The sequence below is a fragment of the Python bivittatus genome, unplaced genomic scaffold (assembly GCF_059951505.1).
Source record: "Python bivittatus isolate LINGU-HERP-01145 unplaced genomic scaffold, Pbiv_v1 ctg000330_np1212, whole genome shotgun sequence".
Lineage (NCBI taxonomy): Eukaryota > Metazoa > Chordata > Lepidosauria > Squamata > Pythonidae > Python > Python bivittatus.
Window position 1 is genome coordinate 22,773,155 of NW_028277058.1, and position 22,964 is coordinate 22,796,118.

General features: G+C 37.7%; 2 protein-coding genes across 4 annotated transcripts in view; both read right to left on the minus strand.

Moving 5' to 3' along the window:
* Positions 1-20,457, minus strand: part of KCNC2 (potassium voltage-gated channel subfamily C member 2) — a 56,618-nt gene extending 36,161 nt beyond the window's left edge. For 2 of the 3 annotated variants that reach the window (XM_088141822.1, XM_088141821.1), the window contains exons 1-2: positions 20,323-20,457; positions 18,521-19,277 (exon numbers count right to left, since the gene is read on the minus strand). In XM_088141822.1, the coding sequence (XP_087997948.1) occupies positions 18,521-19,258 (738 nt within the window). In that variant the 5' untranslated portion in view covers positions 19,259-19,277; positions 20,323-20,457. Of the gene's footprint in view, positions 1-18,520; positions 19,278-20,322 lie in introns of those variants that run through there. The other variant, XM_088141823.1, reaches the window with a different exon arrangement.
* Positions 20,329-22,964, minus strand: part of CAPS2 (calcyphosine 2) — a 47,336-nt gene continuing 44,700 nt past the window's right edge. Inside the window, exon 19 of the mRNA XM_088141825.1 lies at positions 20,329-20,550. Within this exon, the coding sequence (XP_087997951.1) occupies positions 20,468-20,550 (83 nt within the window). The 3' untranslated portion in view covers positions 20,329-20,467. The remainder of the gene's footprint in view (positions 20,551-22,964) is intronic.

A 22,964-nucleotide genomic window follows, 5' to 3' on the forward strand; every position in this document is an offset into this window, starting at 1 on the left:
CTGAGCTGCAGACATTAATAACAAAATGTTCCCTGTGTTATGAGCAAATACATTCCCCTACAGTCATATCCAAAAACTGTTGTCTATCTCCATTTATTTACTTCCATTAAGCAGGCAACTGAATTGGGCCATGGTAATTTCAGTACTCTGAAGACAGTCATAATAGTAGAGCTGGCATTTCCTATGAATATTCATCTGATTTTTTATATATCAGATGGGAGATTTCATTTTACCCACAACAAAATTCAGTCAAAGATGTAAAGAACAATTTTATAGGGAGCTATGGAACATACAGATATAGAAGCTATACTTCTGTTCCTTATCTTATAGAAGAAAAGATCTTTAACTACAGGCTGCATCACGTCTTCTATTTAGAAATGGAATACTTTTTGACATGAGCAAAGGGATAATTTGAAGGTTTAAGAACAGCCCATCATATGTGACCAACTTAAATTTACAGGGTGGGTAACCAAATAAAAATAATTGCAGTAGATAACAATGCAGAGAACAAATGGTAAATTCCTTAGCTTAATTTCTTTCTCCATGATAACACAATGAGGATCCTTAGGATATTATTTCTTGCAGAGATACACTGTATCTATATCTATGGGATCAGAATTGTGCAAGCCATGGTATTCCCTGTGACACTGTATGGAAGCAAAAGTTGGACTTTGAAGAAGCAGGATAGGAAGAGTATTGATGCCTTTGAATTTTGGTGTTGGAGAAGACTCCTGAGAATATCATGGACAGCCAAGAAAACAAACCAATGGATCATTGAACCAATCAACCCAAAGTTCTCACTCAAGGCACAAAAGAACAGGCTTAAATTATCCTACTTCAGACACATTATGCGAAGACCTAGGTCTCTGGAAAAAGCTCTAATGGTGGGAAAAGTGAAAGGAAAGAGAAGAGGATGACCAGCAGCAAGATGGATGGACTCAGTTACAGTGGCAATGAGTGTATCATTGAAAGACCTGAAAGACCAGGTTAGGGATAGATTGTCATGAGGAAAATCTATGTGGTCGCTAAGAGCCAACACCGACTTGATGGCACATAATCAATCAATCAATCATGATATTGAGACAAAACTGTTCTTAAACCAACAACTGAAAAACAAAATCTGGCTTTTTCATTAGAATTTTGACTACTACACTAAGTGCTTTCTTCAGCAGTTCTGAGGCCACCCTAGGGATTCCTCTGCCTTTTGGGTGTGTGTTATGTCATTTAAAGGGTGTCAGGCTTTTTACCAGACATGGCAATAAGTCTTGGCTGTCAAAGAATCTAGGTTTGGAGCAATTTTTTTATACAGACTTCATTTAATGAACTAATATCTGTTAAACTGAGGTCTTGTCTCTTAAATCAAGGTGTTATTGTAAATAATGATACTTTCATCACTTACATAATTACCCAAAATATGTAAATTCTGATTACCACACATTTGAATCTAACAGATACCCATCCCATTAAGTGGGCTGTATAATTGTGGCTTACTGTACTCAGTACAGTAGTTAATTGTGGGACATGATCCTCTGGGGGGGTCCTGAGCACATTTGAGGGGGACTGCAACTGCCAGAGCCAGGGTTCAAATATACTTTGTCCTTCTCTTGGGCAGGAACAGCCTATTCTGGCCTAGCCTGAAGATGCCACCCTACTTCAGCATCTGCATTTCCTACCTCTTTCTTCTCCTTGATGTAGCTGTGATAAAAATTGGCTCAGCAATATCACCCCTAAAAGGCTGAGCCCACCTCAGTCCAGGTTGCTAAACATGCACTTGTCCATACCTGCCCACATTGCTTGGAAGGGTACATTCTGGTAGACATGAGAGGCTCAGTGGTGAAAGGTGAATCTAAGAGAAAAGGACTCTTTCTAAATGAAAGAAAATGTAACTTTAACCATTTTTCTTTCTTATTTTACTGCCCATTCAAATAACTTTCTGGAAGATGAAGAAGGAGAAGGGGAAGGCAGTGGTGATGACGATGATGCACGGACAAACAAAACAGCAAGGTCTTAAGGGCCAAATTAAAAAGAATTAGAGGGTTGACATTGAAGGATTCCTTTTTTCCCCCTCAATCTTTTAATTGGGCTCTGCATGGCAAATAATTTGTGGGAGGTAGAGTATAAATGGAGTGATTTGAATACGAGAAAATGTCTTTCTTTGCATGAACAAAGTAATCTATACAGTGGTACCTCTAGTTACGAACTTAATCTGTTCCGTGACTCTGGTTGCAACTCAAGTTGGTCTCAAGTCGAGGTAAAGTTTCCCATAAGGTTCAATGTAAATCCAGTTAATCCGTTCCGCCCTCCGAATTTGGTCGCACCATGAGGCAAATTTCCCCATAAGGTTCAATGTAAATACGGCTAATCCGCCCTTCGAATTTGGTTGCACCCCAAGGTAAATTTCCCCCATAAGGTTCAATGTAAATACGGCTAAACAGTTCTGAAACATATGCATTTTATTTTTAAACTTCAAAAACCTTCCAAACGCCACAAAACACACCACAAGCCTCACCGAACGTCTCCTTGCTACCGCGATCTCGCCCACAGGAAGCCACGACCGCGTGGCAGCAGGGAAAATGGCCACGGATCCAGTTCGTAAGTAGAGGCAAGTTCGTAAGTAGAGGTAATTTTTTGGCGCCGGAGCTTGTCATATCTCGAAAAATTCGTAAGTAGGGGCATTCGTAAGTAGAGGTACCACTGTACTTTGTCTTCTCCATCACTCCCACTGTACCATCATTAGTAATTTTTATTTGTATATTAATTAGAATTAACAATATTATTATTGTTGGTTTCCTCATTACTATTGTTACTTGCATACCTTCTAACATGGCACTGAAGAAAACATATATTTTTGTGTCTGTATAAATACTTTTGCCCCAGTGTCCTTGATAGACAGCCAAGCTGATTTTCTTCCAACTCTGCTAACTCTCAAACCGAATTCCTGCAATATAGTATTTCATTGCAACCAAATATTGGTGCACCAAGGAGGTTCTGGGGAATTTATTAAGTTCTTTACCATAGTCAGATCCAGCAGGAATTTTTATGTGCTTACTTGATTATGTTGTGTGGAAGATCAATGAGCCATTCTCTCTCTTTTCTATGCTTTTCTATGTTTTTATAGCTGAATAATTCCTTCAGTGTTGGGTACCACATTATTATTTTTAATAAAGCAGTAAACATTTGAACTATATTCCAAGGCTACTTTCTGGTGAACTATCAAATCAGGCTGGAATATCACAATGCAAACACTGGATTAGGGTGAAGGCAAGTTTGCTTTCCTTTTTTTTTAATGGCCTGGAAAGACTGTAAATTTCATTGAAATAAACAGAACTTACTTCAAGTTAAATGTGACTACATTTAATATTACTTTGCACTTCTCTGAACTCTTAGGCTATTTACATTCTGTTGAAGGCAATGGGATTTAAACAGCCTAATTATGCACAAAGAATATAAATATATCACCTTAAAAGACCTACATTAATAAATCAAGGGATCAATTGTTGGAAAAGTATTTTAAAGGTTAAATCATATTATTTACAATTAATCTACAGAAAGGAATACCCCTCCCCAAGACTGTATTAAAATTTAAATTTGAAATGTTTCTTATTTCATTATGTACAGTAAGCATCACAACTTGAATTTCTCTGTACCACTTTAAAGCTATTTCCTTGATAATTCCTTTTATTATATTTCTGTCTAAATGGTAAGCTTGGGCTGCAATGTTTTTCATCTGGATTTCAAAAATATATCATAGTTAATGAGTCTCTTTCAATTCAGACTGTCAGGCTGCAGCTGGTTCTTGGATACATATTCAAGGCAATTTACCTACAGAAATGGTTATGCTTTCTACTGTGTTAAAGGCAGATTGGCTTACATTTACTTCTCAGCTTTCTCAGCCAGGCACTACTGTTGTCAGCTAAAAAGAACTGAACTCAAAGGCTACATAGAATATGGTTGTGGTCTGACCGATTACCACAAAACTGACCCCAGGAGAGATGGGGGAATTCTAGATAGTTTTTAATGCACACAAAACAGGATGGAGATGTCTAATTCATCCTCTGCCTGATTCCAAAACCTGCACTAAGGTTTCTCTCTCACACTCCAATATGTAATTTGGGCATATATCACACTAAGTAGCAATGCACATTCAACAGGAAAAAATATTCTTAAAAACCTGCTAATTCTGAAAGTGTCAAATCTTTTTCATTGGCAGGTCCATCCTCAAATCAGAATGATCCTTGCAATCATTTGTACTAATCCCAGACTTTTGAATGGGTGGCAACATTACAGAGGGTGGAACAACTTATTACAGTAGGATGAGTCCATAACTGGCTGAAAACCACACTCAGAGAGTCAGCAGTTATGTATGTATGTATTTAATTTATATTTCAAATTTGTCACTGCCCATCTCACTGCAGGCGACTCTGTAATGGCTCTACATCAAATTGAGAACAATAACCAGTAGGATTCCCACAGGTATCTGTCTTGGGGCAGTATTATTAAATGTATTCATGACCTGGATAGCATGACTGATGAGCTGCTTATCAAATTTGGAGATGATGCAAAACTGGAAGTTTTGACCAATCTCCAGGAAGACAGAATGTGATCATAATCTGGACCACTTGAAAGACTGGACTGAAAAGGAAGCTGTTATTACATTTAGGGAGGAAAAAAATAACACAGAGACAAGTTGGGGATTCATGGCTTTGGAGCATTACTTCAAGAGAAGGAATTGGGTGTGGTCATTGACAGCAAGATGAGCATGAGCTAGCAGTGTGAGACAGTTATCAGAAAAACTAGCACAGTTCTAGGCTATGTAAGAAGAAGTGATTTACTAATATGAAGGCTTTATTCCCCTCTGGTCTGCACTAATGAGACCATACTTGACATATGGTATATGCTACAGGACACCATATCTCCAGAAAGATTTGGACAAGTTAGAACAGATACAGAGGAGAGTGGCAAAGGTGATAGATGGACTTGAGTAGAAAGAAATTGGGATGTTCAGTCTGGAGAAACAAAGACTGACAGGAGAAATGGTATCAGTGTTCAGGTACATAAAAGGGTGCCTTAGGGAAGATACTCAGGAATTATTTTCCACTGCCACAGAAACTAGGACCAGAAATAATGGGTATAAGGTGTAGCTACCTAGATTGAGTTTAAATATAAGGAAAAACTTTCTGACAAAAAGGTCTGTATAATAGTTAAACAGTCCATCTTGACAGACAGTTGTCAAACCCCCACTTTAAATATTAATATGCAGGATTGACTACCATTTCCAAGCCATTCTGTTCCACAACTAACTTTTAGCCAAATTCCACTACCCTGCCATTATACCCACTGGTTGTAGTTCTGCTCTGTGGAATAACATAACTTCATCTTCATCTTCTGCAAGTCAGATTTTTAGATATTTGAATATTACTATCATGTCTCCCCTTGATCTTATCCTTTCCAGCTAAGCATACCAAGCTCTTTCAACCATGCCACACTGATTTTGATTTCCAGACTCCTGGCTGTTCCTGTCTAGACACATTATGGTTTGCAAATATCCTTTTAAAATGTGTTTCCCACACATGGTTGTCCACATAAGGATGCTAAGGGGGAGGAAGTGACAAAATGTGTGCTATGAAATCATTACACAAATTCCACTCTTTTGTACTTATGTGACAGTGCTGTACACAAGTACATAATGGGCAGAGCTTACATTGTGATATCTAGACACATGGTTCATTGTTTTAGTGTCACTGCAATTAGCTTCTATATCCAGTGCATTTTATTCAGGCTGAATAATGCAAAAGACAGTTGCACTATTATTTATTATAAGTGGACACAATGATTCTATTAATGCAGATTACAGAATTTACAATATTCCAATGTTCCATGTTTCATTTCTAATTATATTATTCTCTCTATTATACCTTGTAATTTCAAAGATACTTCTCAATTGGGAAATACAGTATATAATTAAAATTCCATATACTAACATAAGAAACTATACGAAAAACCATATGAAAAACAGCAGGTAAAGGACAACTGCAGTGGAATATTCATGTTACTTCAGCTATCAGTACTTTTCTGATGATAAATATTGTTAGGTCCTGTAAGGTCAGTTAGTGCTAAAGTTAAGCTCTTTGGGGAAGAAGTTCCTTTAAGATTGTTGTGCTAGTTAATCCTGGTGCTTTTACTTTATAATCACATATCAAAGCTGAAATAATTCTCTGTGGAATTTTCTTCGCAAAAAATAAGAAGTCCACAAGTAACAAGATATTGTTCATATGAGTCATTCAAACAACTGCATATATTACAGAAGGCAATGTGCCTTGTGATAAAGTAAAACATGAATGCTTTTTAAAGGAAATTTTTCTGTTATCACATCTGTTATCTGTTTTCTGTTCCACAGAATTGAATTTGAGTTCTTAACTTTTTATTCATTTAACGAATAGCAACTTTTGCCTGATGAAGGATATCAGACCCAGAACTTTGCTGTGTCTAGAATTCTATAGTCCACTTACTGCACGTAATGAATTGGATAGATTATCTCCTGCCTCTTGTTGTTCCTACAGTCCTTAAAATGTATGCCAACATGAAATTAATGGTTATAGAATTGCAAGGTCTCAGAATAATCTCTGATATTCTTTGATAGAGAATAATCTCTATCCCCTGTAAAATATAAGGAACTATATAACTTCACACAACTGCCCCAAAACCTGTACAACTACTGACCTAAAGGGTCTGTTTGCCAATAGAATTAATATCTTTGATCTCCTCTTTCAAATACTAGTTGAAATACTGAGCATGGTATTATCTAGTATCTTTATAGGATTGCTTTAGCACAGATAAACTTGTTTCAAAACATTCCAAAAATCAAAATATCCCTGTATAAAGAAAAATTAGCACATAAGGGAGAGTTCCAGTGAACCATTTTCTCTGATATGATGGACATGCATTGTACATGTAGTTGCACACCAGATAGATATTAAATGCAATATCAAGCAATTTTAGAATTATTTCACCCACAAATAATTCTGTGCATGATTATTTGCAGGACGGTCTAAATTTAAGTAGGTCTCATGTGCAGTTGCAGTATACATTTATATACTATCCCCAATGGGAAGGGGAGCTTGTGCCCATCAAATATCATTGAACTGCAATTCTTCTCAAACCAGTCAGAATTATTAATTATAGAAAAGAATACTATAACAATACAAGATAACCTAGCTCCTTCCTAAAATAGAGTCCCATAGTAGTGATTTGGTCAGAATTTAAGTGATATCAGATAAAATTCTGTATTAGTAGAAATAATGTAATATTCTGGGTATTAAAAAATTGTAGTGAAATCATTGTGAAATTAATGGGTTTCTTCTCTTAATAGAGCATACACCAATTTGTGATAATTTTTGGAATTTCATTAGTGCTAGCTTCATGGGTTCATATTGGCTTATGCCATGTGGCATATCTCATGATGCTTCATTTTAGTTTTCTTTTTTTCTTTTAGATAATTCCATGTTGCCTTTTCTTTCTATGTAGAATGTATCTGCCATTTTCATTCTTTGTTATCTAGTTATTTATTACATGAATCCTTAAAAGAAATTAGGAATTCACAGAAGGAAGATGTTCCTATACTTTTGACTTTTGCCCTTGAAATGGCTCTCCAGATTTTGGTCCTTCCTGAACTGTGTGGGATGTGGCTGCTATGAGAGGAAAACCATTCAGAATCAGATGGACTACAACTGATTTGGAGCAATTCCTTCATCCCTCAGCAGCCATTCACATCCAATCTCACATTATTCAAGGAGATTACTTCAGCTTCTAAACAGACTTATCAGAGAGAAATGCAAGGGTTATGCCTTCCATGGGTATCAGATGCAAGGTAAAGTCTTTTAAAAGGCTAGAAATAGGAATAGGAATAGCCAGCTAAAATAAGTAGTATAATTTCTGTTAAACTTTGGCAGTTCCTTTTCCAGTTCATTAGTTTATAGAAAATTATGCTCCTTTTACAATTTATCTTTCTTAGTTGTGGCTGTTGCGTATTCAATTAACATACATTTATCTTATTATAATCTTTAGCTTGTGGCTCATTTGTCAGTTGCCTATTTACTATGAAGAATAAATCCAGTCTGAGCCATAGTACTTTAAAAATGTCTCCTTCTTTCTACTGTATACATTAGAATTTTAATAAATCCATTTATTAAACTTCTAATGTATTTTATTACTGAATCAAATAGGTCTTAATTTTATTAATACTATTACACATGTGTTTGTGTTGTGTTCTATTATGGTTTGTTTTGTTTTGTTTTCCAGGCTGTGAAGGCATCCTTAATTATCTTTCCTTTCATGGAATAGTTCTAACATTTTTAGTATTTATTTTAGAAATCTTAACATGTTTTTATAATATGGTATTATAATTAGAGTCTTCATACAAAGTTGAGAACTTCTACCATGCTTATGTGTCCTGAAATTCCTGCAAATTATAGAAAATCCTCAATCAGATTAGAAAACTTTCACAACCAGATAAGATGCTCTGAAAAAAGATACACTATGAATATAAAATACATAGACAGAAGTAATTTTACCAGCTCAGATATTTTCTGAAAGGAAAATATAGGATTCTGGGTTTGAGATGTAAATCAAATAAAAAACTAGATGGTCATCTAGTGTCATCTGGGTTTTTTCCACTTAAATGTTGTATTCCTACCCATTCTGGTACATTCTAGCTATGGCTAGACAAAATAAAACAGAATTATGGTATGATCTGACAGTTAAGTCTATTATTCAATTAAACATAGTTATAGGAAGAGGAGAGGGAATAGATGCTTTACAGGTAAATGTTAATATTTCTTTTAGCGCGAGTACTGGTTTCAAAGTATTTATAAAACCATTTAATCTACAATAAGAATTGTTTTAAAGACTAGCTCACTAATTTTAATTCTATTTTTAATTGATTAGCACAGCTTTTCTTTAGGAAACTAGTGGTAAATACTGTAGCCCCTATGTTGATGAAAAGACAACAAAAATAAACTCAAAATGATAGGAGAACATAGTGTTATTAGAAGGACAGATTCTAATAATCTAAGGAAGGCAATGGATTTAATTGAGATTTGTGTCTTGTGAATTATGTATTTGGGGGAAAATCAAAGAATCCATGGCATATACCTTATAACCATTCCATTAATGTTTACTTATGAAGGAAGTTTTTTAGTTTAATTATAATTGTTAAGTAAAGTGATTTATTTGATGTACAAACTGAAGTCAGTGAGCTATACCATATTAGAGTTGAATTAGTAAAAAGATATCTATATCTATCTATCTAAATATCTAAATATCCATTGAAATGCTGAATTAGAAATGCTACCAACTGTTAAATGAGTGTATATATAAACTACATATTGTTTGATTATTAGTGTGATAAAGTAGTTCATGAGATGCTAAATACTGACATGCAGTAGTAACAGTATCCTACATTACTTTTGCACTGCTTTTTACCACAACACTGCTCTTTCCAACAACTTAAAAGCTTTGCTCTGTCACACACAAATTAACTTTACAAAACCAAACTGATGATATGCCAGAGATCCCCTGATTGTATTTCCTAATGTGGGATCAAAACGCAGGACACAAATGCAGAATAATCAAGGCTTCACTGCAGTGTTTATTGAGCAGTACGTACTGGAGGGGGACCCCACCAGAAGTTAGTGGGAGGCACTCCCCTACAGGCAAAATGGATGCTCTGATATTTATACAGTTCTACAAGAAGGGGAAGGGAAAAAGAACGTATACGCATACATATTCATATGATGATGCAGGCATACCTAAATAGGTAATAGTTCTCAAGTTACTCTCTGCCCCTCTGTTATCTGTTAACTGCTAGTAAAATAATAGTGTCACAGAGAAGAAGACACAAATTATTTCAAGGTGCCAAATGCCAGGAAGAAGGCAACCTCCCTCAGGGCAGATGCCTAGGTTGCTATGGGGATGCTTGTGATACGGAGTTTACAACCGACCTGGTTCACATCAGCTTCAAGGATGCTTCCACATGCCTTTATGTTTTAATCTTATTAAGGCGATCCCATTCATCTGAGGCCTCTAAAAACTTGTCTTTTTCACCCAAAGATTCATTTTTCTCACAGTCCTCTCCCCCCTTTTGACCTTCAGAAAGGTCAAATTCCAGGTCAGAGTGGAGAACTGGATTGAGCCTTACACTCTTCTGGAGGCAATTGTTAATAACCCATTAAACATTGTCCAGTACACAGTAATAGGATTACTAGGGCCAGAAGAGCTAGGCATCCTAATGGTAAATTTATCAGCCACCCAGTTATAGGCAACCAAGAGGTGAGCCAATTGTACAGATTACTGGGGGCTTGTTTAGTGATATGTTTTGCCAGATCCTTTAAATTTTGTATAGTGGCTTTTACACGCAAGGAATTGTCTGTCAGGTTAAAGCAGCACATACCTGGAAATAACACTAACTAACTTAAACAATTAAAGAGTAGACTAGGAGATTGAAGGAAAAATATTTGGAAGAATGCCAAATAATTTGTATATAGTCATCGCTACATCAAATATGTAATCAGTTTTGCTTTTGATTTACTACAGTGACTCTCTGAAAATAACCTACATATAGTTTCATAATTGTCTATACTACCATTCATGACTTTTTATGGATTTTTAAATTCTGATTTCAACACAATAAATGTATTGCAGTGTGTATCCTTTCAAACCACCTTAGCTGCTTTTCTGTGGAATGTCTAAATGATGCTAGAATCTCCAATCAACCTTGCCCTAATGTGGGACATTTGGTCTACCATGCTAAATCTATTGCAGTAAAAATAACTAAAAGTTTTGTAACACTAAAAATTCTAACAAATGTATTGTGGTAGAAGCTATGACAAAACAAACACGTTAACTTATAAAAAGGTCATATTACCTTAAATTCTGAAACAGCCTACCTCACTGAATAACAGATAAAGGTTATGTATTGTTTCTGCCTTCTAGATATTCTGAGAAATATGTAAAGTAAATACATTTTAATGTGCCTTCGGTATATTGACTTTATGTAGCTAAAATTAGGACAAGAAGTAATTTCAAGGGCAGATTAATGATTTAGACTGGGTTTTTTTTACTTGACATCACTTTCACTACATTCCTTATGAAGCTTAGAAAAATATTAACTAATTGTAAGTTACAGCATCACATTTCTAGTTACATGAGCAACAAAGCAAATGTGTTTCCCCATCATCTCCCCTTTGTTGCAAGATTATGTACTACAGTACTGAGTTCTGTGACAACACAGTCAAATTCAGAAGGCACTTCTCAGTTATTTTTACTGTAACTGTCCATTTCACATGCTCATTACCAGATAGATTTTATATTTTAAAATATTTAAATATAAACAAATGTTGAAATCTGAGAAAGTGCCCATTCTGTTTAGCCACATTTTTTTAAAAAGCCATACACATAATGTTGTCTGTGAAGGTTTCCAAATTAAAAGCCCACATTTTATTTATCTGGAGCTGCATATGTGAACATTATAGTTTCAAGCCAACTTCTGTTCCAGATAGACTTACGCAAACTCTGGCAGAATCATGACTTTGAAGTGTTTCTTTGGAATATTATAACATAGCTGAATTTGGACATATGCACATACATTTATATACAACCATTGTTTGAAATGACATTGTAGATAATTCACAAAATGTTTATGGCAAAATAATGGGAAATATTTTCTAAGAATAATAAATGGCAGAAGGGTGCTATTTTTGATGAAAACAAGAAGCCAGAAGCTGATCTGTTTCCATGGCAACAAGAGGAGCACTAGACAGTTGAGCCGAAGATAGGGAAAACGCAGATGCCAGGCAGTAAGGAATCTCATTCCCTCTGTCTCTCTAACAACAAAGAGCCAGCCCTCTGATTGCTTTCCCTCGAGCTAATTCAAAAATATTAAAAGAATCCCTTAAACTTTAATTTATACCAGCTCTGGATAATATGAATATAACCTAATAGGACAAACATTCCATATTGCCATGGTTGTATTTAACAATAATCCTTTCATGTCACACTCTCTAAAGAACAGTCTTTGTCAAATAGTATGACTGAAAGTTAATAATCTGTGCTGATAAAACTGTTTTCTAAACAAGTATATTAAGCTTGTCTTGTCATAATACATAAAAGTAGAATAAATAAATATGTCCCCCAAGTTCATTCCCTTGGGACAGTTCAAAACCATTTTCTACTAGAAAATATATGTAATCACTATTTAAAACTTGTTGAGTATGAAGCTACCAGTATTTTTTGAGGATATGGATTACTCAGATCCATTTTGCTCTGGATTCCAATCTGGTTATAGAACAGAATCAGCTTGGGTCTGTCTGATAGAAGAACTTGACTGGGAGAGGACAGAGGGGATACAACTTGGTTACTCCACCAGTTAGACCAGACCAGTAATCAACTCCATAAGAAGGTTAAGGCTACTTTTATTGAGAGTGGCTATAATAACAGAATGTTGCAAGTCTGATTGTACTTCTCCTCCTCTTATACTCAAGTGAATTAGGGAGATGCCTAATGACACTCAGCTGTATTTCTCTAACATCAGAAGCTGGAAAGTTTAAGCATGGCTTCAACTGATTCTTGAATGAAGTTGTGGGTGGATAAGGGTCTTTATGATGAATTTCATTCAGATGGAAGCCCTGTCTTAGTGGCTTCTGGACCAAGGAATTAAAGGAATTAGTTGCTATGGAGAGGATTGTACCCTACTCTTCAAGGAGCAGGTTCACAGTCTGGAGATGTTCCTGAATACAAGACTCTAGAAGTGCCTATTACCAGATGAGACTAGAATATCAGCTGCAGCCACTTCTGGATAGAGATAATCCTCTGCTCTCTGTTGTCCGGTCTATAATTTAACAAAAGGGATTAAAAGTCAGGCAGCCAAGTTTGCTGATGACAGCAAACTAGTATGGTTACAGTGAAAAAGAACAGTACAAGTTCCAAAAGGATCTCTCCAAACTGGGACAAAGTGACAAATGAAGTTCAATGTAATTAGTTGTAAAATGATTATACTGGATCCTAATTTCACAGATAAATAAAGTCTGATTAGTAACTGACCAGGAAATTAATCTTGAAGGAATACTGGATAACTAAATAAAACCAAATGTGTGACTGCTATGATAAAGACAAATTTAGGTGTGTGTTTATTAGAGAAAAGAAGTTGAAAATAAAATTCTTTATATTGTATTGTTGTTATGTAAATCTGTAGTGCAAGAGCACTAAGAATACTACATACAACGTTTGATTTCACATTTCAGAAAAGATGTTGTCCGGCTGCAAAACATGGAAAAAAGGGCAATCAGCATTATCAAGGTACTGAAACTACTCTGTGATGAAATCTTAATCTAAATATCCATAGTATATACTAAAGAAATAGAACTTAAATCTACTGAGTTGGCCAAATTGAAATTAACATTACAAAACAATCAGAATTATGTATTACTTAAAATGCTTGCTTAATCCTATGCTTCTTAATTTCTGCCTTTTTATTATACATGCTATGAATATATTCAATATTAAAGTTTCATAAATTAAAAAAAAATCTTCCAAATTATAGATAAAGTATAGAGTAAGGGGTTTGGGAAGGAAAAGATATCCTTAGCAACAGGACCACTTTTTGCTACAAAATTAAAGCAACTATCCTTAATAAATATGAAGCAAGAGTATGAGTCACAGAAAGCCTAAAATTAGCAGTCAGTCCTCCCTTTTTCTATAGCAATTGCTCACTCTTCACTCATATCCAGTCAGAGTGTTAATCCATGAGGATCAACTTACTTCATACATTGACCTTCAGACACCTGATCCAAAATACTCTACTAAGAACCATAAGTAGTTAGTTGCAATTGTGTTCTTTAAAGACAAATCTAAATATATTAAGTACTCGATAGGAAGTATGAAGTTTAATTCTTTGTTTTACCTAGATACAGTTGAAACCTTATTGCTTGATTGCTATTCAAAGTCACTCTCATTCTCATAGAAACCCTCCATGCCTGAAATCTGTTTGAGGCAAGTCTAGCTGATCACAGGAACCATAATAATATCATCTGCCTCTGGCAAATGTAGCACTGGTCAATGAATCTCATGTGATTCAAGATGTTCATTCTCTTCCTTTGTGATTGCTTTAGGCAAGAAAGTACCCTAGGCTAAGCGAGGGAGATCAGATATAGATGGCTACAGCTACACAGAAACTTAAAAAGTCTAAGGTCAAGGTCACATTCAAAAGCAGGGAAAAAGGAAATGCTAAAATTCTAATATAATCATATGTTCCATTGCTTTTACATTTAATAAAAACTATATTACAAATCATCTTGTGAATCGACTCACCCAATGAAACTTTGGGGGGGGGGTGCCTTTGAGTCATTATTGACCTCTGGTGCCTGGACAAGTCTGTGCAGTTTTCATGGGCAAGGTTCTTTGGAAGTGGTTTGTCATTGCCTGCTTCTAGGGCTGAGAGAGAGTGACTGGCCCAAGGTCACCCAGTTGGTTTTGTGCCAAAGGTAGGACTAGAACTCACAGTCTCCCGTGAGTTCCCTGTTTTCTAGCCTGGTGCTGTAACCACTACACCAACTGGCTCTCGTGAAACTTTTATGTCACATATAAATAGCAACGTTAAGCATGCTTATACAAAACTAAGCCCCTTTGAGTTCACTGCTATTTATTCTATAGTGTGTTTAGGATTAATATTAATATAGGAATCTTTGGGGATCTAGAAATTAAAACAAGGCAGAAACAAAGGTAATTATATGAAAATGGGGTCCCAGATATCAGTAAGGAAAATTGCATGAAACTCTCCTGATATATTTCTTAGAATTTTAAAGACACCTCTGTATGTTGTAAAAACACATTAATGAAATACAGTTCCTGATGAATAAAGAAATTCAGTATTCTATCATATAGGAGCAAGTACTATCTCAACCAACCCTTCCCAATATAATAACTTCCACATCTTTTTATCTTTGAATGGTAGAAGTTATCAATATTTCTGGAAGTTGCTGGTTGGAGAAGAATGATATGTCTACTTCAACTTAGACACAGCCCCACTTCAATCAACACAAAATACTGATAAGGTCATTAAACTTCTAAGTAATTCAATTACTATCATGTACTTTTTAGCAACATTCATATGCATTTTTTAAAATTATTCTTCATTCTTTCTCATAATATTGCTGAACTATTTTATTTATCATGCTAGTAGACAGTAATATAAGTATCTATTACTTTAATAGCAACATTTTATATTATATTTATGGTATTCCTTCCAAGCTGGTACACTCTATATGCCTCAGCAAGTAACAGCACATAGTTGATCTGGGAACTTGAACGTGAAAGCTAAGTGCCATTTGGCTTTGGATGTGGGACTTCCTGGGATTTCCAAATCTGTAGACTAGGCTGGAAAACTAAAATATATCCCAGAAGAGGCCAATATAAACTGCTTGTATATTGTTACTATACTGTATTATTACCAAGAAAATTATGGATGTGTCCATGTACTGACCAGGAGTCAAGCTTGTAGCCACATATATCTATTTCTTATGTATATATTGTATTTTTAAAAAGTATACTTTAGTAATCTGTAGGTTCCATTCATATCATGCAAGGAAAATATATAAACAACCTTCTTTGTAGGATGAAAAGTACATTAATGGGGAATAAGTCAGAATGGGGGAAAAAAGTCTTGAGGAGAAAAGTTATATAGTTCCTTCCTACTTCCCCTGCTGTTATTCCATTAGAATTTACTTTCTGTATTTCCAATACTTTGCAGTTATATTTTATGGTATACTTCAGTCTGTATAGGTCACCAGCCATCCTAACTACATCCAGAAAAAATCAGGACCCACTTATTCTACCCCCTGGCTCTCTACACTTAAGTTCAGAAGTTTTTTAAAAGAAATTATCTTACTAGAAAAATGCAGCACGCAAGTTGGTGAGGAGAGAATTAGTGAAAACACTGAGATTTCTCAGTATTCTCCCCTCTACTCATCCTCCCAAGTCAACAGCTAGGCGTACACAGATTTTTCTTTCATATGTAGGATATATGCTGGCTGGTCATATGCAGCCATAGTTAGGAAGAGGATAGGTAAGCAGGTAACATGAAGGAAAGCTTAAGATGAAGTGGAAGATGGGTGAGTAGGCTTGTGCCACATCACAGTTTCTTATGTGACCAGTGTTTATGCTTAAAACAAGTGAGCTTGGAACCAGTAGAATACTAGAGGCTTTTGATATGAGTGGTGCCTTTTAATGTAACAAAAATTGCATTTCCCCCCACTCTTACTACCTACACTTTTGAGACTGCCCTTCCCACTGAGGGTCATTTCCTACAGGCAGTTAGTTTACACACATTCACAGTCCATCTCTCCATTACAAGATGAAGAGATGGACTACTAAAAGATCTCAGTTCCAACTGGAACACTATGATGAAAGAGCAAATAGAAGTATCAGTTGAAGTTGTTGCTTCAGATATCAACACTACCTAGATGAATATGACAATAAAGTAAAAGTGAAGTTAGTTTAATTTTTTGGCTTAACTGCAAAACTAACTCTTGTAATTTATGTAAAACTGCTTAGCTGCTATAACATTACCAGGGACTTTTAATAACTTTTAATATCAATTTGTCCATTAAGCAACAAGCTACAAGTCTTATTTGTTTATGAACCTTTCTATGCTATTATGTATTTTAAAATGCAACTGGTCACATTTTTGTTTTGTTTGTCCTGGCTTTTTCCTCTGTGCCACACTTTCTGAAATTGAATTAATTTAAAATGATGTTCATTACCAAGTCATATTCTTATGATTTCTTGTTCTTAAAAAGAAACTCCATTGTCATTTGCCCCTCAATAATTGATATTCAAAGCAAACTGCCTCTAAATAGATTTCATTTAGGTATCACGACCATTAATGCTTCACATACGCATTTTCCTTCCATGAAAGGCTTTAACCTATTAAATCATCTAACATAGCGGTTATTATTTTCAGAGTGCAAGTGGTGATTCAACACTTTAACGCATCCAAATAAACATGTATCTCTGCACACTGAGGTCCAGCGTATCAGGCAGATGGTAATATGGAATGTTTCTACATGAAACACCAGCTTTCTGTGGGTCATTTTAGAAGAGGAAGCACTTCATTCCTATGATTCAAGAAAAATCCTGCTGCTTTGTTGTGCTGCATAAACCGTTAGTTTATTTTGCATATGTTTGCATTTTGATCAGTGGATGTTTATTCAGAAGGGTGCTAGCCAGTTGCAAGTATAGGCTGTAAGCTGTAAATTGCCCACTCTGTTCTACTTCACTGACCTAGCTACTCTACAAGATTTCAGTTCAGGTCTGTGTAGATTTACTCATATTTTGCTGGGACACATACCTCTAGTATTCTCTTAAGGATCAGAAGTTTTGTTGCAGAAAAAGGGGGGGAAATCAACAGGTGCTATTTGTCTTATTACACACTTAACACTCTATTCCCATTTAGGCTTACTTCAATGGACATGCTTATAGATCCCTCTGAAGTTTCACAACTTTGTTATTTAATCACATAGTGAGTGAAATATTACATAGCTTCACGCCAGTTTTTGTTATTCAGACTTTTCCCACACAACCTCTTGTAAACAGTGTTCTCTTTCACACACCTGACGTCCAAGACACTAAAAAACTAAGCCGTTTCCTTTATGTGTACCACCTCTTCCTCACACAGAGATATCCTGACTTCAACATGATATTCCTACATCCAACCACTGTCATCATTTTTAAAAAGAAGTTGGATAGAAAATCTATTCTGATAAAATAACTTAACAATCATATGACAAATATACAGATATAAGAACTTGGACTTCTTTCTATCCATCTGCACTTGGTGATGGTTAGCCTTCCACAAGAGAATGGGAAATTAGTTACCCCCACACCTTTGTATGACAGGCCCGCCTTCTAATTTCATGCCCACTTAATAAAACAGGACAGGTATTGTGCAACATCTGGGTATCGAAATAATGTGCATAACCATCCCTGGAGCATCCTCATATCCCCAGGCCCATTTTGTGTAATGCTAATATATCACTATTTCAGCTGCTTAGGCCACAGATATATGAGAGGCTAATGCACATGGCAAGTTCTTGTTAACATGAGAGACTTCAGATTTGTATGTTGGCAAGGAACTTACCTGTGCCAATGCAACATCTGTTCCAGTCACCATTATAAGCCTTGGTTTGCCTTATGTGAAATGGGAAGAAAAAAAAAGACAGCCTTCCCCAAACTGGCTAGATTTTGGGCAGAAACCACATTGGGGAAGGTTGCAGTAAAGTGCCTCTTATGGTGGTTGTGATGGTGGTGTACAAAATAAAAAAAAGTAAACGTTGCATTTCCGTTTGGTTCAGGAGTTACTTCTGAACGGACACATGCAGGATGGTGCGGCAGCGCCCTTTCACAGATTAGGAGCGCTTCCTACTCCCTGTCTAGGCGCGCTCTCCCACCTTCCCCGTCTCTGCCCTCTTACCCTGGCGGCGCGGGAAGAGTAGGGGTCCTCGAAGAGCGCCCACATGCGCGGTTGGAGCCTCTTCCAGCGGCCGCCCTTCCCATCGAGAGGGGAGCCGTTAGCGGAGGAAGACGAGGAGGCGCCCATGGCACCTACGTCCTCGATGCCCAAGCGCTTGGCGGCTAACTCGTCGTCGTCGGGGTCGCCAGGCGGCTCGCCGGTGATTAGGTCGGGTGCCTCGAAGATGTCCAGCGCCTCCTCAGCGTCGCGATGCTGCCTGTAGGTCATCCAACAGCAGGGCTCCACGTCGGTCTCATCGATGCCCCAGAAAGCCAGCTCTTCCTCGAAGAGCGGCCCGCACACGTCGGCGGGGCAGTGCAGCTTCCCGGTGCGGTAATAGTTGAGCACGTAAGCGAAGACCCCCGGGTGGCGGTCGAAGAAGAATTCGCAGCACGCGCCGCTCCCGCCACGTGCGGCGCCGCCGCCATTGGCGCGCGAACTCCAGCCGCTCCCGCCCACAGCATCCAGGGGGCCGCCGCCGCCGCCGCCGCCACCTCCAGGGTTGGGGGCCGGGTTGGGGGCGGGCAGGAGCGGCGGCTGATGGTGCTCCTCTCCGCCGCCAGGGGAGTCGCCTTGGGACTGGCAGGCCAGCAGAGCCAGCCGGGTGCCCGGCAGCGTTTTCAGGGTGCTCCGGTAGGTCTCGTGCCTGGTGCCCCCGACGTTGAGGATCACCCTCTCGTTGTCCTCGAGCTTCCCCATCTCTGTGACTCAGACATGACTGCGGGCGAGAAGGAGAGAAGAGACACGGCAATGTGCAAGGCGCTTATTTTAAGGCCGCCTGCGGAAAGACAATACAGTACTGAGTGCCATGGAAGCCAGTGGGGTGCGGGGGGAAGAAGGAGCCTCCTCCCACCGCGTCCTATGGGAAAAGGGAAGGGATCTTAAAGGAAGGGCCCACACCCAGGAACAGGAACCATGGCACTGGGAGCCCTCTTTCCAACTTCTACACATCCTTTGAAATCCGGCTGCTGCTTGTACCCACGGTCCAGTTCAGAGAAATCTTCCCACTTCGGTATCTTCGTTTTCCTTTTCCCCTGTTTTTCCGTTCTAAGCTCTTGTCCTTGACCAAAATCACCCTCTCACTGCATCTCCTAATTTGCCCCTTCAAAGTTCTTTCCAAAGTGGGGCTAGCAGGCAGGTTATTGGACTCCAACAGCCAGAAAGTTGCTCTACAACGACCCGGGAACAAACCTGGCACTCCTAATAGCTATTGTCCTGGGCAAAATTCAGCGCAGGGTCCTTACACTCCTGCAAAAACATCCTTATTTCGCTAATTATCAGATGGCTTCTTTCCCTCATCCCTGTCTCCTCCCCTCCCTCCAGTACCAATGATGATCTGGACTCTTCCTTAAATGCGCACCCGCCCACCCATTCCAATACAGTCAGAGCTAAAACGCTGTTTCCCTTTAGTAGCCGTCAGCTTGGTCAGCCTTACTCATATTTCCTCTTTTTGAATTCTTGCGGTCAAGTTGTCTGAACTAAGAGGTGCCATCTGTCCATCTAATACCCCCCCCCCAAAAAAAACCCTCCAGAACACCGGAGCTTGACTGGTGACAAAAACAGTCTTTATGCCCCTCCCCAGCAAGTCGAGCTGTAGGCACACCCTAAACAGGAGCAATCTTCATGTAACCTTAACAGCAGATTCCTATCGCCACCATCCTCGCCAGGTTTTACTTGTCGGTTGATCATTAGAATCAGAAACATCCTGTGATGGTTGCTCCCTTCCTCTCCCCACCTTTTTTTTTTCACATCCATCTCAATACCTTAATGACAGAGAGAAAGGGGCTTTTCTTCACGTTCCAGCCGCTCTTTGTCCCTTCTCAGTTGCCTCCAGACTCTGTGTGTGTCCGTGTCAAACAAAGAATTCCTCCTGAAGAATTCCTCCTCGTGCGGTTTTTCCGTCCATCTTCAGGTGGCCATTCCAGCGCCCTTGACTGCCAGCTCCGAAACCAATAAAAGCAGCCCCCACCTGCTGCTAGGAAACCTCTCTTCTGTCATTGTGCAAAATAGATGAGACGCTTTAGCATCAGGCAGAGAAAAACCATCACAAAAACATGGGGGATGGAAAGCGTATCCACAGAATGGACTCCCGCAAACGAAGGACTCGCCGCTGCTTCAAGCAGGCGACTCTTCAACTGGCCCCTGCTATGATTCCAAGGTGAACAAGAAACGCGGCTCCTCGCTTGGCTTCTCTTTTTAAGAGACGGCGGAGGAAGAGCTGTCCTTTCAGCACCACTTTCCAGCAATTACGTGACAGGGACCTTTTGCATTCTTCTTTCTTTGGATTGTGTAATTGCCACAATCATTAAAAACAGCCCTCCAAAAATTAAAATAAATGCAAAAACGCTCTAAAGAAAGCACCGTTTCACTATTTTCCCTTTGCATGCTGATTTCATCAAAACAGGAACAACTAATTTGATCTGATAAGACCAGCAAAAGTGACACTTAGCTACAGGTGAGAATGACACAGAGAACCTGGACACTTTGGCAGAAGACTTCTTGGTTTCAAATATTCAATGGATTATCAGCCTTAACAGTGCAGGAAACAGTGGTGGTGATGATGATGATGATGACGATATTACTTGTCTATGGGTATCTGCTTCTAGTTTTATATCCCTATCCCACTGATCATGCAAGATAATTTCTCTATATTCTAGCTGTCCCTGATAGTAAATCTCTTGGATCATCACAACCTTACCACAATACTTAGGAATTCAAATTTAGTAGCATGCACTGTGAAATGGTTCCAAAGCTCTACAGAACCTTTTAAAGGTACCTAGAAATGAAGAATATGGTGAATGCTTCCGCTTCCTTCAGAATATGGAGAAATCACTGCATCACACAAATATATTTTTAAAGAATATTTTTTTCAATAATGGATCTGGAAAAAGATGCAATCATAAATAAAAAAATCAGTTTAGGATTACTTTCCTCTTTTGAGCAGGGTTCAGGGTATCTGAAGGAGATCAAGTTGAGATGTGTGTTTCCCATTCAGATTTTGAATGGTTAGATTTTTTTGGTAGTGATAGGTATTGATCACTGAAAGTCTGAAGTCCCTTCTGAAGGCAGCTATGAAATATTTAGATGTACCACTATCTTATACATACTCTCTCAACTGAAGATCAGTTTGATCTCCAGTGTAATCTTTGATACCTCCAAGATATCAAAGCAAATGTACATTTTCACTGGATAGTGTAAATATACTCATATATAGGCAACATCCTGAGAGAAATGTCCCAAATAACCCTGAGACTAGAGACTGCCTGTACCCAATAAGGTCTAGGGCTGTATCTGCAATGCAGGCTACTTTGCATTGCTTAAATCAAATTTGTATGTGTATTTGTGTGTTCATTCCTTCCAGTTTTCTTGTATTAGAAACGCATTCTGTGACTATGTGAGATGTTTTTGGATTAACCAGTCAGCCCCTGGGAAAATATTTTGTTTCTGTATCAGCTTCTTTTTAAAAATCTCCCTAATGATGGATTTCCGAATTATATTTGCAACTATAAATTTATTAGTAAACTCTTTATTGTATATTATGTGTTCTTTCTTTCACTATTATTAGTGCCCAGGAAATAAAAACAGAATATAATTTGTTTAAAAAACACAAACAGCCCCTATTCTGAACTATCCATGAAGAATTAATAATACAGAAGACTACTACAAAGAATTCAGTAACAAATATTGTTGAAAGACAGTTTTAAAAGAATCTGCTTGGGATTTTTGTCATATTAAAAAAGAAATTGAAACATGAAGCTCATTTGTAATAGTTTCTGCTTCTATGTGAAATTCTATTAACATATCACTTCTTGGTCTTTTGGCTAAGATCAAGTGTATTAGCACAAATGTAAGTTTAAGTTAGACATACACAAATGACATGTTCATTAGTGTAAGTAAAGGAGGATAAAAAAAGGTGAACCATGATGTACAACTTTTTCCCTAGCACAATGAGCATTTCCTAATGTTATATGTCTTATCCTAATATTCAGCTTCATAGTCTACTTCATTATATTTTGTGATTGTTTTTAAACTGGAAGCCATCAGTTTAGAGCCTAGTGCAAAAGTAATGCATTTTGAAAAGAAATGTGGAGCATTCTGAGCTCAGGAAATTGTTTGGTATGCCAACGCTGAATGGAAGTCACAATCATGCCATGCAAAATCGATCATTGCCAAAGACTTCCTTAATTTCACAGTATGATTTATGATAGTGGCAGTTATTCAGCTGCTGCTGTTAAAACAACCAAAACTCACATCATCTGGACAGCTGGTAGATCCAACCTATCTTCTACACACTCCTACTTTGAAATATAACATCCAGAATGCATTGCAGAACTATTTTTTGCTCTCAGGCGTCCTTATGAATTATGTCAGTAACTATCAGTATCTGTGAGGAGGGTTGTGTCAT